General features: G+C 46.3%; 1 protein-coding gene across 13 annotated transcripts in view; it reads left to right on the top strand.

Moving 5' to 3' along the window:
• The window catches only part of ANK3 (ankyrin 3), a 338,144-nt gene that overhangs the window by 195,856 nt on the left and 125,376 nt on the right, over window positions 1-16,912 (top strand). For 7 of the 13 annotated variants that reach the window (XM_088670194.1, XM_035138098.3, XM_035138097.3 and 4 more), the window contains exons 2-6: window positions 8,432-8,533; window positions 9,288-9,386; window positions 10,423-10,521; window positions 15,677-15,775; window positions 16,557-16,742. In XM_088670194.1, the coding sequence (XP_088526320.1) occupies window positions 8,432-8,533; window positions 9,288-9,386; window positions 10,423-10,521; window positions 15,677-15,775; window positions 16,557-16,742 (585 nt within the window). Of the gene's footprint in view, window positions 1-8,431; window positions 8,534-9,287; window positions 9,387-10,422; window positions 10,522-15,420; window positions 15,478-15,676; window positions 15,776-16,556; window positions 16,743-16,912 lie in introns of all 13 variants that reach the window. The other 6 variants (XM_088670192.1, XM_035138096.3, XM_088670197.1 and 3 more) reach the window with 1 other exon arrangement.

Raw genomic sequence — 16,912 nt, 5'->3', positions numbered from 1 at the left:
CCAGTAATCCCTGTCCACTGACCATGCTTTCTGGGGCTGATGAGAGTTGTAGTCCAAGACATCTGGAAGGCCCATGTTGCCCACCCCTTCCTTAGAAAATTTGTGTGCAACCTTACAAAATCAAAAGCCAAGGCTACCCCTTTTTGTTTTTGTTTCTATTTTAATCATTTTTTCCTAATGAGAAAGAAATGTTAGCAATGCACTCAGTGAAAAAGGCAAGAATCCCCATCGAACTTCCCACACTCTGTGCCACAACCTTTAATTTTAAAACTCATGCACTTGAAAATGTCATGGCGGCAGTGGTGGCGGTGGCTGTGGCGGTGTGTGTGTGTTTGTATGTGTCTTTTATTCAAAGTAAAAGCAACACACAAGTGGGAAGCTGGTAACCATTACACAAGGGCAAGACGACCTTTTAAAAAACAGGGAAAATAACTTTTAGGGATGTTGTGCCCTTATTAGTTCATTGAGTGAGGTAATTGTGATGGCTTCTCACATCGGGGTTGTTTGAAAAGTTGGACTTGCCAAAAACCCCACAAGCAGTGGAAGGGTAAAAATGCAATGACTTTGAAAGGCTGCTCATGTTAAGTCTCTGTTTTATATTTAGTTTTGATCCCACTATCTCTGAGGAGTGGGTTTTATCAACAGCATTCCTTTCCCTGAACCATCCCTCCCCTCTCTGGCCAGAAACTGCTGATGGAGATGATTTTTTTTTAAAACCCACCTGCTGACTATGCCAAACCGGCAACTTGTTAACACTGCGACAGAAAAAGGTCCCTGAGATCCTTGATAATCCTGATAAAATGCTGGCTTTTTATATATGTGCCCATGTGCCTGCTTGTTTGAAAGAGCTTCAGCATTACCTGCCTCCTGTGATAACATGCATTGCTCACTGCAGTTAGCAAGTGTTGGAAGTGATTCAGGTTGCTTGTTTTGCAATTTCAGAAATAAGGGCCACTTTGGGTGGGGACAGCATGTGGTTGAGTGAAGGAGGCAGTGGAGGCTGGTTCATTTGGGTAAATGAGTCATTGCCCCATCAGCCAGCCCCTACTTGCCTCCCTCCTTATATATAGCCAGTCTTGGAGATGTTCCTGGCCACCAGCTTCCTCTTCCTTAGTCTAACTGTTGCCCTGGTAGTATTCAGCTGGATGGGGACAGAGCTAGAACTTGTTGGCTTCGCCTGTCACTGCCTCTAGCGCCACCTATTGCTCACCTCCCTACCTGCCAACGGGCACCAGCCACCACTGGAATTATCCATCCAGATTATTGAAGCCAGGGCAGAATCTGGAGGAATATTGCATGGCAGAGTCAGAGCTAGGATAGTACAGTACTTGGAGAGAAAGGTTAGGAGCCAGGGTGGAATTTTGGGGGAGTGGGGTAAGCTGGGGGCACCCCTGTACAAAACCTGATAGCTTGTGGACAGTGTTGTGACGTGGGGTTTGTGATTTCAGCTCTCTTGACAAAACATGCTGGAGACAGTTCTCTAGTAACAGCTCTTTATTAAAGTGAACAAGACTGAAGACTGAGGAGAGGAAAGCTACATTTATAGGGACAGGGGACTAGCTAGGAAGGGATACATTTTGGAGGGAACAATATCAGGCAATCACAGTGCTGCCTTTTGGAGGAAACCAATAAGACAGAGGATCCAAATACAGCAGCTTAAATGAACCAATAGTAGCTGTACCCTCTGGGACCAAAAGGCAGTTACTTTATCCTAATGCAAATACAGACAATAATAATACAAATATAAAATCCTTTGACTCAATACACAACACCCCTCCCCCCCTAGTGAGCACAGCAGACGTAATCCCTCAGGTACTGTGGGGTCCTACAACTTCTACCTGATCTCCTGACAACAGGTGTTGCAGGTTCTGGATTGGGTGTTACCTGTGGTGGAGGGGCTGCTATAGGGGTTTCATCAGGAACAGAGGGAGTCCCAGACATCTCAGGGTCCCCGACCTGTACCTCGTCATCATGAGGACTAGCAGACCCTGGTTCATTTGCTGAAGCCCCTGGTGACTGCACCTCTGGACCATTTTCACTCTGGTCTCGCAGCTGTGCGTCATTAGCCAGGGATGAATTATCTGACTCCTCCCTGCTGAGCGCCCGGCGCCTCAGCTGATCTATATGTCTCTTCCAAACTTGCCCATTTTCCAAGGTCACATAATAGGACACAGGTCCACTAGCCCGGGTGATCACACCAGCCACCCACCGCGGACCTCGTGAATAGTTCCTCACCCAGACCAGATCTTCAGGGGCGAGATACCTTGTTGTGTCAGTCTCAGCCTGGGGGGTTGCTCTTGAATTACGGTTTGGCATTTTATCTGGGTGGACATAATCCAGCACCGTTACCAGTCTTCTACCTAAGAGCAGCTCGGCTGGCGACTTGCCCGTCGCAGTACACGGCGTCGCATGCTGCAAAAATAACATTCGCGCAATGCGAGCCGACCAGTTACCCTCCATTAAGCGCGCAATGGATTCTTTGGCTGTTCTTACCATGCGCTCAGCCTGCCCATTGGAGGATGGGTGAAAGGGCGCGGATGTGACCCCTCTTATGAAGTTATCAGCCAAGAATGCCCTGAATTCTTGGGATACAAAAGCTGCCCCATTATCTGATACAATGGTCTCAGGTAACCCGTGGGTAGCAAACAGCTGCCTCAACACCTTGATTACGGCAGCTGATGCCATGCTAGGGACCATCGCCACTTCTAACCATTTGGAATATGCATCAACGATAACCAAAAAGACCTTCCCTTGGAATGGCCCCGCAAAATCTATGTGCAGCCGGCTCCAGGGAGTCCTGGACTGCTCCCACCAGTGGACTGGTGCTCTGGCCACTTCTGGCCGCACCTCTTGGCATGCCTTGCATGTTCGTACCCATTGTTCTATGTTCTGGTCCATTCCAGGCCACCACACATAACATCGGGCTAGCGACTTCATCTTGACCATTCCCGGGTGTCCCATGTGAAGCGTCTCAAGAACCCTGTTTCTCAGTGGTGCTGGGATGATCACCCTATCTCCCCATAGGAGACAACCCTTATGCATGGACAATTCGTGCTGCCTTGTCGCATAAGGCCTGAATTTTTCTTCATGCGGACCACCTGGCCACCCCCTCCCCACCCAAGTGAGCACACGGGAGAGAACAGCATCTTTCCTCGTTTTCTCAGCTATATCCGTAGCTGTTACAGGAGCCCCCGGAAGTGTTTCTAGCATCATAATGTGCTCCGCCGGAGCAGGATCCTCATTGCTCCCGCCAGGAAGGGGCAAGCGACTCAGCGCATCAGCATGGCACAATTGTTTCCCCGGCACATGGGTCAAGGTGTACTGGAACCCATTCAGGAATATTGACCAACGCAACATTCTGGGGGAGAGAATTTGTGGTGTTTGTTTGTTTGGGTTGAACAACCCTAACAGTGGTTTGTGGTCCGTTTCAATGGAGAATTGGCGACCGTACAAATAATCATAGAACCTTTTGATTCCGGACACAATAGCCAGTGCCTCTTTATCAATTTGAGCATAGTTGCGCTCCGTGGGCGACAACATACGGGAATAGAAAGAGATGGGCTTTTCCGACCCATCCGGTTCCCTATGACTCAGCACAGCCCCCAGACCGTATTGAGAGGCATCACATGCCAGGACCAGCGGCTTTGACTCATCATAATGAGCAAGGACGCTCCTGCTACTCAGCATTCCTCGCAAGGAGTCAAAAGCCTTCTGCTGCTCCCGCCCCCATCGCCACACATTCTTTTTCTGCAATAGTCTATGTAATGGTTCAGCTACCGAAGCTTTCTGGGGTAAGAACGAATGATAAAAGTTAATAAGTCCCAGGAATGACTGCAACTCCGTCTTGTTCTGTGGTCGTGGTGCCTCGATGATGGCCTTAATCTTAGCATCTGTGGGGTGGATGCCTGATGCATCAATTTTAAACCCCAAGAAATCCACCGTTGGCACCCCAAAACTGCATTTTTCCTTTTTCAGTTGCAACCCCACCTCCTTGAACTTGAGCAACACTGCACGGACACGCGCAACCAGTTCCTGTGGGTCTTTTCCAGCAATCAAAACGTCATCAAAAAATGGCAAGACCTCTTAACAGGCGTTCCATGAGCCCTTGAAAAATCCCTGGGGCCACACAAACTCCGAACTGTAATCTGTTAACTCTGAACGCCCCTTTATGTGTGACAATAGTCTGTGCTTCCGCTGATTGTGGGGTTACTGGCAGCTGTTGGTAAGCTTGTGCCAGGTCAATTTTGGCGAACACCTTGCCCCCAGCCAGTTTAGCCAACAGATGTGATACAACTGGAATGGGGTATGAGTTTCCCCTGAGTGCCTTATTGATAGTACATTTGTAATCTGCACAAATCCTGACTTCCCCATTTGCTTTAAGGGGCGTGACGATTGGAGTCTCCCACTTAGCAGAGTCCACGGGTGAGAGAACTCCCTGCTTGACCAATTTATCCAGCTCTGCCTCGATCTTGGGTTGCAGTGCAAATGGCACTCGCCTTGGTTTGAGTCGGATTGGAGCCACCCCGGGGTCCAACTCGAAGTCAACTGGGGGCCCTTTATAACAACCCAGTTTTCCATTAAAGAGACCAGCAAATTCCTTGCATAATACCTCGCTCATCTCAGGGCAGGTTTGGATTGAATTAAGCCCTGAGATACTCAGTCCCAGGGCAGGGAACCAGTCAGTGCCCAGGAGACTGGGGCGACTGCCCTTCGCAATCACCAGTTTGAGTACAGCCTGTTTGTCCCGGAACTGTACTCTCACGGCACACATTCCCATAACATGGATGCGGCCTGCTGAGTACGACTGCAAGGTTGCCGGAAAGGGCTCCAGAGGGGGCAACTTACCCCTGGGGAAGAATGTCTTCGCGGTCTGGTCTGACACGATGGTGAATGCAGATCCGGAGTCCACCTCCATGTCGCACTGCTGACCCTCAATCTTCACCTTGACGTGTGCCTTGCCTTGCGCTGGAAACTGCACGGCCCTCCCATTGATCTCCGTTACGTAGTGGCAGTCCTTTAGAAAACGAGTTGCTGTGGGTGGTCTGCGATGCTCCAGTCTAGGTGCTCCTGTCGCTCCCGACGCCGCCGATCTACAGACCCTGGCGATGTGACCCGTCTTTCCGCACGTCCGGCAGATAGCATCCCTGAAACGACAACTCTTCCTTTCATGGTTTCCGCCACAACCTGGGCAACTGCCTCGGCGATCTCTGTGCACTGTGCAGGCCTGACGCACCGACTCAACCCCACGGACTGGGCTCTGGCTTGGAGTAGCCTCTAGCTCGTCCATGGCATGCGCAACTTCTATCTGTGGCTTAGTGGCCTTGCGACTGGCATCAAGCTCCTCTCTTTCATAATTCTCCGTGGCGGTGGCCTCCTTCAAGGCTGAAGCAAGGGTAACCTCTTCTTTAGCCACGATGCGTCTTCTGGCTTTCTTGCTGCTCAGACCACCAATAAACCGATCCAGGAGAGTCTCTTCCAGATTTTGGAAGCCGCAGTGCTGAGCGAGCTTCCGGAGTTCAGCCAGAAATGCGGATACAGACTCCCCAGCATGCTGCTGCCTCTTATGGAACTCCATCCGCCGGGCCATCTTGGTCTCAGTAGGCGCCAAGTGGCTTGTTAGGCAGGCAAGAATATCTTGGAGAGATGTCTCACTCAGCTTCGCTGGAGCAAGTAATGCCTTGGCTAGCTTGAAGGTCTCGGGCCCACAGTAGCTCAGGAATGTGGCCCTTCTTTTGCTGGCATCGGTGATCCCTTGAGCCACTGCGAAGAACTCTAAGCGTTCGACGTAGTCTTCCCAGGTGTGGGGCTCTGATGGCTGGAAGGGCTCCAATACCCTTGGACTCTCCATTGTCCTAGCGGCAGGGTCGTCTTCTCAGCTGGCCAGTGAGTCTTGTTCTCAGCTGCAATCCGGACTCTGAGGCAGGGTTGTGTTTAACCGCTCCTCAGCATTCCGGATCCCATCCTCGTCGCCAGTTGTTGTGACGTGGGGTTTGTGATTTCAGCTCTCTTGACAAAACATGCTGGAGACAGTTCTCTAGTAACAGCTCTTTATTAAAGTGAACAAGACTGAAGACTGAGGAGAGGAAAGCTACATTTATAGGGACAGGGGACTAGCTAGGAAGGGATACATTTTGGAGGGAACAATATCAGGCAATCACAGTGCTGCCTTTTGGAGGAAACCAATAAGACAGAGGATCCAAATACAGCAGCTTAAATGAACCAATAGTAGCTGTACCCTCTGGGACCAAAAGGCAGTTACTTTATCCTAATGCAAATACAGACAATAATAATACAGATATAAAATCCTTTGACTCAATACACAACAGACAGAAGCTGCCAGAATTTTGCAGGTGCCTCGGCAGCAGAATCTAGAGCTCACATGCTTTTTAGACCCCCAGTAATGGTTACTTGATAGAATAGAGGGAGCAGTTGGCTACTTGAGAAGTCTAGAAATGAGAGGCCAGCTTCATAATCAGCCAAAATGTTTTTGCTTGTAGTTCTTTCCCAGCAGGGGCAACCTGTGATGTCGAAGTCTCTGCATGAAATCCAGCCCTGAAACCCCAAATAGCTATTAGTCATATGTGGCTTGTGTAGCGATAATAGTGATTGCTGGGTAATTGTGCTTGCACTGGGCAAAAGTCACCGAAAGACATCTCCTTTCTATTAAGGAACCAAAGGTGATTTATAGCTTAAAAGCAATCACAGAGCTGTACCCAGGTGTTGTGCCTGATCTGAAAATAGCTCGCATGCACACGAAAGCTCATACCAATGACAAACTTAGTTGGTCTCTTAGTTGGTGCTGCTGGAAGGAATTTTTTTATTTTGTTTCGACTACTGTATGTCATACCAGCACGGCTACCTACATGTAACTTAAGCTTAGCAAACATGGATAATGCCCCCTGCAGGCCTTTCCTGCTCATCATCGGAAGGTCAGAAAGAGGCCAGTGTATATATATGGGGGTGTTGGGGGGTGAGGATGGCATACAAAGCCCAGTGTCTCCTATGTGAGTTGATATCTCCTTTATCAAGCATAATGCCTGAACAGGTCTTAAGAGAAATTATAAAAATGATCGGTATTTAATTTTATGGTCTCGTTTTACTTTGTGTAAATGTGTGAGTGTTTTGAGTGCTGCTGTTCTGTGGGAAATTGAATTGGGAAGGGAATGAGCCTTTTACAAATCTGCAGGGAACAGAGAGGAGATAACTAGTAAATCTGAATCCATCTGTCACAGTGACCGGATAGGGCTACTTCAGAGTAACGACTCTACACCGCTCTGCATTTTATCTTTTTATTTGTGCTGCGTATTTACAGTGCTAAAGGTGGAGCTATTTACAGAGACACATCTTCTCAGCTTGAATCAGTACCTCCGAATGGCGTTTGGCGCGTCTTGCGCCAGCATAACAACTTGGGGAGACCCATCCTCTTCCCCCGACGCTTTCTGCGAAGTTCCGGAGTTGGGGGGATGGGTCTGCCCCCCTTTCTTCCTCCTTCCTGTCCCCCCTGGGACGATGGCTCTTCTACCCTGCCTGAGCCTTGGACCCCACTTCCTGTTTCCCCACTTGAGCTGGAGCTTTCCCTGCTTTCAGTCGTGCTCTGGGCTGGGCTGGAACTCAGGAGGGGAGGGGCTTCGCGATATCCCTTGCCCCGCACACCATCTTTTTAAAAGTTATATTGCACTGCATGTTTACCAAGATACATAGTTAAGTGTACATAATTTATGGACTTTCAAAAAATTCACTAAGAACTCATGTTGATTGCTTTCGCTCTGAATGCTTCCATTTCTGAGCTAACAAGGGCACGGAGGGAATTTTGCATTATCGTTCATTTGCAGTGGAATCCTTGGACATCCCTTTTCATACCCAGGCTACCTTAATCACACTTGCTCTTTACTTTCTCAGAATAATGCAGATATGCATACCTAACCTTTCCATGTCCACACACTAAGGCATGCTGTGACCTCAAGCCACACTGACTGTTTCTGTAGATTTGTTCTCTAGAGAAGGGATAGGCAAAGTGGTGCCTTTCAGATGTTGGTAGACTGCAATTTCCATCATCTCTCTCTCTCTCTCTCTCTCTATATATATATATATATGCAATCAATATTAATGTGCGTTGGGAATGCCATCATATGTGCAACATGCAATTGGGCTGGATCTGATCTATACTGATGCCATCTGACAAGGGGGACTTCTTCTTATTATTATTATTATTATTAAAAATACTGGCTTAAGAAAAAAACTTGTAAATAAAATATATTATTGAATTGGCGAATGTGAATTATCTTCATGCAGAATGTAGATTATTTTGGTTCAGTGTGTGAATGTTCCCAGTTACAAAGCACAAAGTGCAATTGCTACGTCAGCTTCATTCAGGTTGTGCCTTGTGTTCAGAATTTTAAACGTCTTATTTCCTCTTTTTCTTCTCTTGCAGTCTGACACCAATGCAAGTTACCTACGAGCTGCCCGGGCAGGCAACTTAGAAAAGGCTCTTGACTACTTAAAAAGTGGAGTGGACATCAACATCTGCAATCAGGTTGTATAAGTATTTGATTAACTAATGTTTGGTTTGAATTCTTCCTCGTTTACATTTGCGCCTACTTCAGCTGTCATTTGGTTTAGTCCTAAAGTTTAGACAAATGGAACTAAGTGGATCATTACATCATCATAATTATTCTTTCAACTTACATAAGCACTGTACAAAGTGTAAATAGGTTCCTGACAAAATGGCTCACGAACTAATATATGCAGAACAGAAGGGAGAAAGGAGGGAGGTAGAAAGGAAAAAACAAAGTGAGATAAGTCAACAGTGCAATTCTGTTCATGTCTACTTTAGAAGTAAGACCTACTAAGTCCACTGGGGCTTACTCTCATGTAAGTGAGGAACTGCACATAGGAGTACAGCTTAGCATTAAGTTCTGATTTCATGAGAGACAAAGCTCTAACATTCAAGTAAGTAAGTCCAGCTGAAGTCTGGCTCTTGCTTAATACTGCAGCATCAGGGTACATCGTACTGTGCAAAAAAGACATGGTAGTAATTGTATTGTCCAAAGGATGCTTCTTTGAATCAATTTGTAGCATGTTCCTACTACAGGGTAGCTTACCACTTTGAAATATGTATTCCTTCATAGAACCAATTAACTAGAAAGTGGGTTTGAGAATAGCTTTCTTTATTTCCTTTCCGCAAGCTCTCATCATGTCGGAATGTGACCTTTTAGGCCTCTTGACATATTGCGTGTTGTTCTGGGCACCCTGCACCAACCTTTCCCATTCCTTTTTGTTTTTATCAGAATGGGTTGAACGCTCTCCATCTCGCCTCCAAAGAAGGCCATGTAGAAGTTGTTTCAGAACTGATACAGAGAGGTGCTAATGTGGATGCAGCAACAAAGGTCTGTAGCTGATATCTAAGTGTCCTGCTGTTTTCCTATACAGATTCCTCACTCAAAAGTGTTGGCCAATTGAATGCAGAGAATAAGGCCTTAAAGGTCACGAGCTGTAGGGGAAGGTGTGAAGTAATTTTTGTGTGTGTGAAATCTGCTGTCATACTGACCATAAATATATAGGCAAATTCCCATCAGGGAATGAGTCTGCCTTCAGTTTCAGGCCCACTTTCCATGATTAGGGATGGATAGATAGATCGATGATAGAAAAAACACTTAGCATGCCAAAGGCATTGTTCTCTCAATCTGGGTATTCAGGTGGTGGGTGCGGACTCTGGCCACTGAAGGGGGAAATGACTTATTGTCATAATTGACTGATTCCTAAGGTTTGCATAAGTTGTGTTTTTAAAAAAAATCTTTAAAAAATATATCTTTCCACCTTGGTGATGTGGTTCTTGGTCCAAAAATTATTCACTCCTGGATAATACTGATCAGATGGGAAAGTGAACATATATCTTTATACTTTTCATAGCTGCACTAAGGAAGAAGGCATTCTGGAAAGTTTGACTTATTGGCTTGTTGTACAAAGATCTATAATTCTGTCTTCTGCATAATTCAACTTTTGCATCTCAGTATGGGAATTATGTCAATGAAATCCAAATAAAACCATGCAGATTAGCTGCAGTCTCGTAATGCATATTTCAAGTAGCCCTCATCACCCTACAGGTTTTTCCCAAGCACTGATGATGTAGCTTGTAATATTTAAATTATTGTATTTATAATATCTTAGGCCATTTTTTTCTTGATATGTATTAAAATGATTTAACTCTAAAACAGTTAGGTAGTGTGATGAGTTATGAACTGCAGCAGCCTAAATTTCTAATGGGAGCCCTGCCAAAATAATTTGCAAGACCCCAGTAATAGCCCTGGACGTCGAACACAGAGTCTGTTACTCTATTGACAAGTTCAGCCATGTCTTCCTGCTGTATATGCTGCTGGAGTTCATTAGGCATGTTTCACATTCCGTCCCCTTATCTCATTTCAGAAAGGAAACACAGCTCTGCACATAGCATCTCTGGCTGGGCAAACCGAAGTGGTGAAAGTGCTGGTTACAAGTGGGGCCAATGTCAATGCACAGTCACAGGTAAAATTGCTTTGCTTAGGGCTCAAAGGCTGATGTGGGTTTACATGCAGTCTGTCTTTTTCCTCCTTTTTTGGGAAAAAAAACACCCACATGATAACATTAATCTTTTATATCTGATAGCTTTCCAAGTATTAACATTTGGAATAAATTATTGGGCAGAGTGATTTGCCAAACCAGGGGCGGAGCAAGCAGGGGGCGGCGGGCGGTCCGCCCCGGGTACCGCCCTGGAGGAGGTGTCACTTGGGGCTGCGCCCCGCCCCTCGCCTCTGCATGGCAGCCGGGGGGGGGGAAGCCGCCTGCCGAAATCACCGCGTGGATGCCTGCTGGAGGGGGGGTGGCACTCGGGGTCGCGCCCCACAATCGGCGCCTGAGCCTGGACTTTTTAGAAGTCGCGGAGGGACACAATCCCTCTCTACGTAGCACGCATGTGCAGCATCCCGCTGCACATGCGTACAACGTAGAGGGGATCGCACACCCACCCACCCCCGTGACTTCTAAACAGAGCCTAAATGGAGCGTCCACGGCCGCCGCGCCAGTGGGCTATCTACCTGGAGCCTGGACGCTCTGTTCAGGCTCTGTTTAGAAGTCGCGGGAGGCGCGATCCCCCTCTACCTTGCACGCGTGCACAGCATCCCACTGTACATGCGTACAACATAGAGGGGATCGCCCCCCCCCCGTGACTTCTAAACGGAGCATCCCGGCTCCATATATATAGCCTACCTGGAGCCTGGACGCTCCGTTTAGGCTCCGTTTAGAAGTCATGGGGGGCGCGATCCCCTCTACGTAGTGCTGCATTACCTTGCGACGCCGCGCCCCCTGGGGGCATGGCAATTTGCCGTCCTGGGTGTCGCGGTGCCTCGCTACGCCCCTGTGCCAAACTCATTCCTTGTAATCGATCTTGTGCCCTTTTCAGACGTTTCCTCCATCCATGTTGCACCTAAGGAGAAGTCAGGAGTGGGTCATGTCCTTGTGCACGACCTCCCCATATCTCCTCACAGAAATTAACTGCTCTTATCTGAATGCAGCATCTCTCCTGAACTTGAAAGAACTTGAAAAAACCCTGACTTATTTTCATGGCGAAAAGAACAGGAGAAGGCACGGTATGGCAGATTGAGCCCAGGCCTGCTCCCAATCTCTCTCCAGGAACAATCTGAACAGCTTTGTGTTGACTTCCAGGTTAACATATAGTGACAGGCCCAAGATCTCCCAGTGAGCTCCTTGGCTGTGGGGAGAGTTGAACCTGGGTCTACCCTGTCCTAGACCGACATTCTAACTATTACAGCAACACTAGCTTTCTAGCATAACTGTCCAAACACAGGTGAGATGTTGTGGGAAAATAATAATTGGAAAATGGAAGCCCCGCTCTCTTTCTCTTTGTGCTGCTGAAGAGGTTTGATAGAAGAGAGGAGTACTTTGGGCTCAGGTCTACTTCAGGCACTTAAGAAAGCAGTGCTCAATTAATGCTGTCTTTCTCCTCCAAAATTCAGTCTCCGTTGCCTAGGAGGAATACAGTCCCTTCTCAAAGTGCATTTCTAACAACTTTCTGTACAGTTAACCAATGAGATGAATGCTGGTCACCGTGTGTTGCTGTGTATAAAATGTCCAGTGACACAGAGCACAGCCATACATTTCACCTTCTTGCTTAAGGTCTGCCCTCCAGCATCATCCTAACTGCATTGCTACATGGCTGGAATGGCTGATGATCAAAGCAGAACAGGGGAGGATCCCTGGGCCTGCTTGCATTCTGAAAGGGGTTGTGGTTCACAGTTCCTTTGCAATTTTAGTGAAAATGCCAAACTGAAATCCCCCTTGAAATAAAGTCTGCCATAGTAAATGTGCTTATCCTGCAACAATGAAAAAAGAATCCTATCTCCACCCAAAGTTTTGATGGCAGGCTTGTGAAAAGGAAGGTTTAAAATAATGTGTTTTGAAATAATGTTTCTGCCGCGCTGCTTTAGTACTCTGTAGCTTATGCGTACACACATACGTCTTCCGTTTTATATTCCTTATACGGATAGGATGAAAAGATTCTGAATTGCCTAAGGTCAATTTGACCTGTTTTTTGTTTGCAAGGGGTGATTCCTGGGATGGGGGTTGCATGCTCCCTCAGAATGGGTCATTCATGCTTGGCCATGACTCTGTTTCCTCCACATGTGGAAAGCAGGGTGTGGAGAGGCTCCACCCATGAGGCAAGGTGAGGGAGCTTCCTCAGGCAGCGGAATCCACAGCCAGCAAGTCCTGGTGTACATCTTCACTCACCCCTTCTTCCCTGGCAGGGAGGGTGGGGGGATGCCATTTTGTGGTTCATCTTGGGCCAGCCCCGTTCCAGGGGAGTGCTGACTTCCCACGCCACACTGGCCTGCACGCTGTGTGCTTTTGGTGTAATTAGGTGTACCATGAGGCACCAGGTTTCCAGCGCCACACCTCACAGTGTCCTGCTCTTTCCCAGGACCCCGTTCACCATGCCTCTCTCAACAGTGCTATTAGGACAGAAGCCCTTGGCCTCGCTCAGTAGAATGAGGATGGCCACCAAATGTAGCATGTCATGAAGTTATAAAATACATGTTGCCACCTAAAGAGCATCCCTGCCCCCAATTTAATCCAGAGGCTTAAACACTTCTTAGCCTCCCGACTGGGTACTCCTCTTCGCGCTATGAGTAGCTTTCCTACCATAGACCTGGGTAGGAACAGGCTGCCGCATACACCAAGGTGAGGAACAGAAGAGCTATCAATGTGAATGGTCTGGTGAAGGGTTTGCCAACATGGTGCCCGCTGGACGTTGGTGGGCTGCAGCTCCCGTCATCCCTGAGCATTGGCCGCGCTGGCTGGGGATGATGGGAGTTGGAGTCCAAGAATGTCTCAGGGGCACCACTTTGGCTACCCCTGGTCTGGTTCGTTTCAACATGTCCAACATGGGGCAGTATGGGAAAAGAGGGTAAAGTTTGTAGTGTCAATATTTTCTATTGTGCCTTCTGGCCTGAACCATGCCCACAAGGTAGTTAATAAAAAATACCCATTAACCTATGAACCAAACCGGACCCTGCACTCATCATCTGAGGCCCCTCTTTGCATACCTCCTCTGTGAAAGATCTAGAAAGTGGCAACACGAGAAAGGGCATTTTCTGGTGCGTTTGTTACATATTTTTAGGCTCCAGGTAAAAACATTCCTCTTCTTCCAGGCCTTTAGCTAATTAAACAATCTATGGCCTTTTAGATTGTGGGAGGGGTTGAGTTTTTCTTGGTTACTATGGTCTGTCTTTTTCTTTTTATTGTAAACTGCCCTGTGATCTTCAGATGAAAGGTGGTCTAGAAATGTGATAAAGAATAATGATGGTGATAATTCCGTGTTCCAAACCACATTAAAACTGCCTGTTACTATGTTATACACTCTTCCATTGTTATGTTGCACACTGCCCTGTGTTCCGTGGATGAAGGCTGGTATAGAAATACAATTAATAATAATAGTAATATTTAAACATCTCCACAGCCCAAAAGATATTATAAAATTAACAAGGTAGATTAAAATCAATACTGACACAGAGATAAAGCCTACCAAAGCCACAGGTCTTCTGACTGCAAAGTCTTGACCAAACATCTCCAGTTTCTAACATTTTATTTTATTTTTAGCTGAGGGGAAACCTAAATAACCCACTCAAGCAGAGATTTTTTTCATTGGTTGTGGGAGATTTTTCCTTTCTTTCATTTTTAATGGCTGAAGTTACATTGGCAAAGAACACAATTCTGTGACATTTCTATTTAAAATGTGCCTTTGGACTTGCCCAGTTCTTTTTTCCAGTTGGACACCACGTTCAATTTTGCCAGCTGTCATCCAGCTGAGCTGAAGACCTCCTGCCCATCTGGCTAATTGGAAACCTATGCTGAGTCTTCAAAATGATCCTGGAGCATGTCAGCTGATAACTGGGCAGTACATTGCCTTATGGAGAACAGGAGGAGCCTATTTGTAGGAAAGGAACACTCCTTCCTCCACAGAGGAGGAAGTTCCGCAGGGGCTTCCTCTCCTTTAGATGATGAGCCCTTATGATTCACAACACTCTTTTCCACGGGGCCATTTCAAACATTTAAAATAGTGCAGTTTGCAAATGCGATGAACAACTTTGGGGCGTACTCTCAATGGCAGTCCCGGGTCTCCCTCTGTATAATGTGTACAACAGCCCTATAGCTAGGACTAATCTACAGATTAGCAATCTAATCTAATTGCAACGCCAGTTGCTTCACACTCCTTTGGGAAGCATGGACTGTGAACCATTTACTGAAGTCAGCAGAGAGAGAGAAGGAGAATTGTAAGAGTTATTTCCTGAAGCTAACCTTGCATTTCCAAGGCATTGACTCTTTCCCCTTCCCCCAGAACTCAGGAGCTGTGCCAAGGTTGCTGAGTCAGCAACTGGCGACATGGAGGAGTGTACAGGAGGCCTTCACAAAACAAAATAATGCTTTTAAATTTAGATCTGGTTTGGATGTAGCACTAAATAGATGAACAATCACCTGTTTGGGGTGCTGTAGCTCTGAATCTCCTGCATGGAGCAGAGGCTTGAACCAGATGACCCAAAAGCCCCCGTCCAACTGTGTTTTAATGTTAAATACATAAACCTTAGGTTTGTGCACCTGCCCCACTTTCCTCTCCTTCTTTGGAGTAGCCTCAAGAAGGTGATTAGAAGTTTTTACTTCTGTTTTAATTAACCACAGTTTATCAATACATCCAAACTTAAAACTGTGGTCAATCTTAACTACGGTTTAGGGAAACAAGCTATCTTTTAAAACCAGGGTTTGAAGTTGACTTGTCTCAGTTCACCATACTTAGGACTAACCATATGTTGTCTGAATGACAACTGTGCTTCTCCTGTTGACCTGCTATTTATTTATAATCCCACTTTACCACAGATAACACTCCCTGAAAGTAAAACAGGCAGCACAACAGGAAAGAAGCTTTTCACATTGGTGAGCATTCAGAAATGTGATCCATCACCTGCAGCCTGAACTGGTACAATTTTTTCTGCCAAATCAGGACTCTGGCATCCCATTCTGCTGCATGTCTAACTATGCCTAGATGATTCTAAGTAAGAGGACTACGATGATCACTTGATCAAAACTTTAGGTTTCCAAAGAAAAGTTATACTGTTATGTTTTTCTTTTTCAGAATGGCTTCACGCCATTATATATGGCAGCCCAAGAAAATCATCTGGAAGTGGTTAAGTTTCTTCTTGATAATGGGGCAAGCCAGAGCCTTGCCACAGAGGTAAATGTTCATTTTATACCGTCTTTTCTAAAGCGTTAAATATATTGAAATGTGGAAGTACAACACTCCTTCATATGAAATAAATGAAAACGTTGGAGGTGTGCACAAACCCCAGGAGAAATTCCACATTGGAAGCTCTTGTCTGGTGCAGTACCAGAGACATCCACAGATAATCCATAATCAAAACATAATTACCAGTATAAAGTCATTACTGATGTTTATGAATGCAAAGAACCAGAGCTTAACATATCAGCAAATGAAATTTAGCAATAGCAGGAACTAAAGCTCGTTCAAATCAGTTGGAGTCTCCCAAGTTATTTTCAAGGGCAGATCCACACAGGGTGCATTACAGTAATCCACATGAGATGCAACTAATGTAGGGGCATGTCTGAGCTTTCAAGGAATAGGCCCAGCTGGCACACTTTCTCCACATGGACAAAAGTAATCCTGGCTACAGTCACTATCTGAGTACCTAAGAACAAGGTTGGGTCCAGGAGTATTCCCAAGTATTGATTTTTTAAAAAATGGGAATGCAACCCTGTCCAGAACAGTCTGCCATCTTGTCCCCGGACTGTTAGGCCTCCTAAGAATCAGCATCAATTTCTTGTCTGAACTTTATTTCAGTTTGTTTACTCTCAACCAGCCCATCACTGATGCCAAACACTGGTGTTAGTTTACACATAGCTTTGCCTGTGAAGTACCAAAATAATAATAATAAAAATGCAGCGTTGAATTGGGTTCCTTAAAGACATGTCTGCTGATTATTGTTGTTGTCCGGTAGGATGGATTCACACCGTTGGCCGTAGCTCTTCAACAGGGCCATGACCAGGTGGTTTCCTTGTTGCTTGAAAATGACACGAAGGGGAAAGTCCGTCTTCCTGCTCTCCACATTGCTGCTCGCAAGGATGACACCAAGGCAGCTGCATTGTTGCTGCAGAATGACCACAATGCAGATGTGGAGTCCAAGGTTAGTCGTAGTTCTTGGTTTTTTCCTGAAGAAGAAGAAGAAGAAACAACAGACTGAGTGATGCATATAGTATCTCTGCTTCTCTGTGTTAATGAATTGAGACTATCCTAAGTCTTTCCCAGGTTTTACTGCTGCAGTTTCATTTAGCACCATTGCAAGTTGGACCTGCA

This window comes from Zootoca vivipara, chromosome 5 (genome assembly GCF_965207765.1).
Source record: "Zootoca vivipara chromosome 5, rZooViv2.hap1.1, whole genome shotgun sequence".
Taxonomy (NCBI): domain Eukaryota; kingdom Metazoa; phylum Chordata; class Lepidosauria; order Squamata; family Lacertidae; genus Zootoca; species Zootoca vivipara.
The sequence above is the reverse complement of the archived record's forward strand: the minus strand, read 5'-3'. Positions and strand labels throughout refer to the sequence as shown.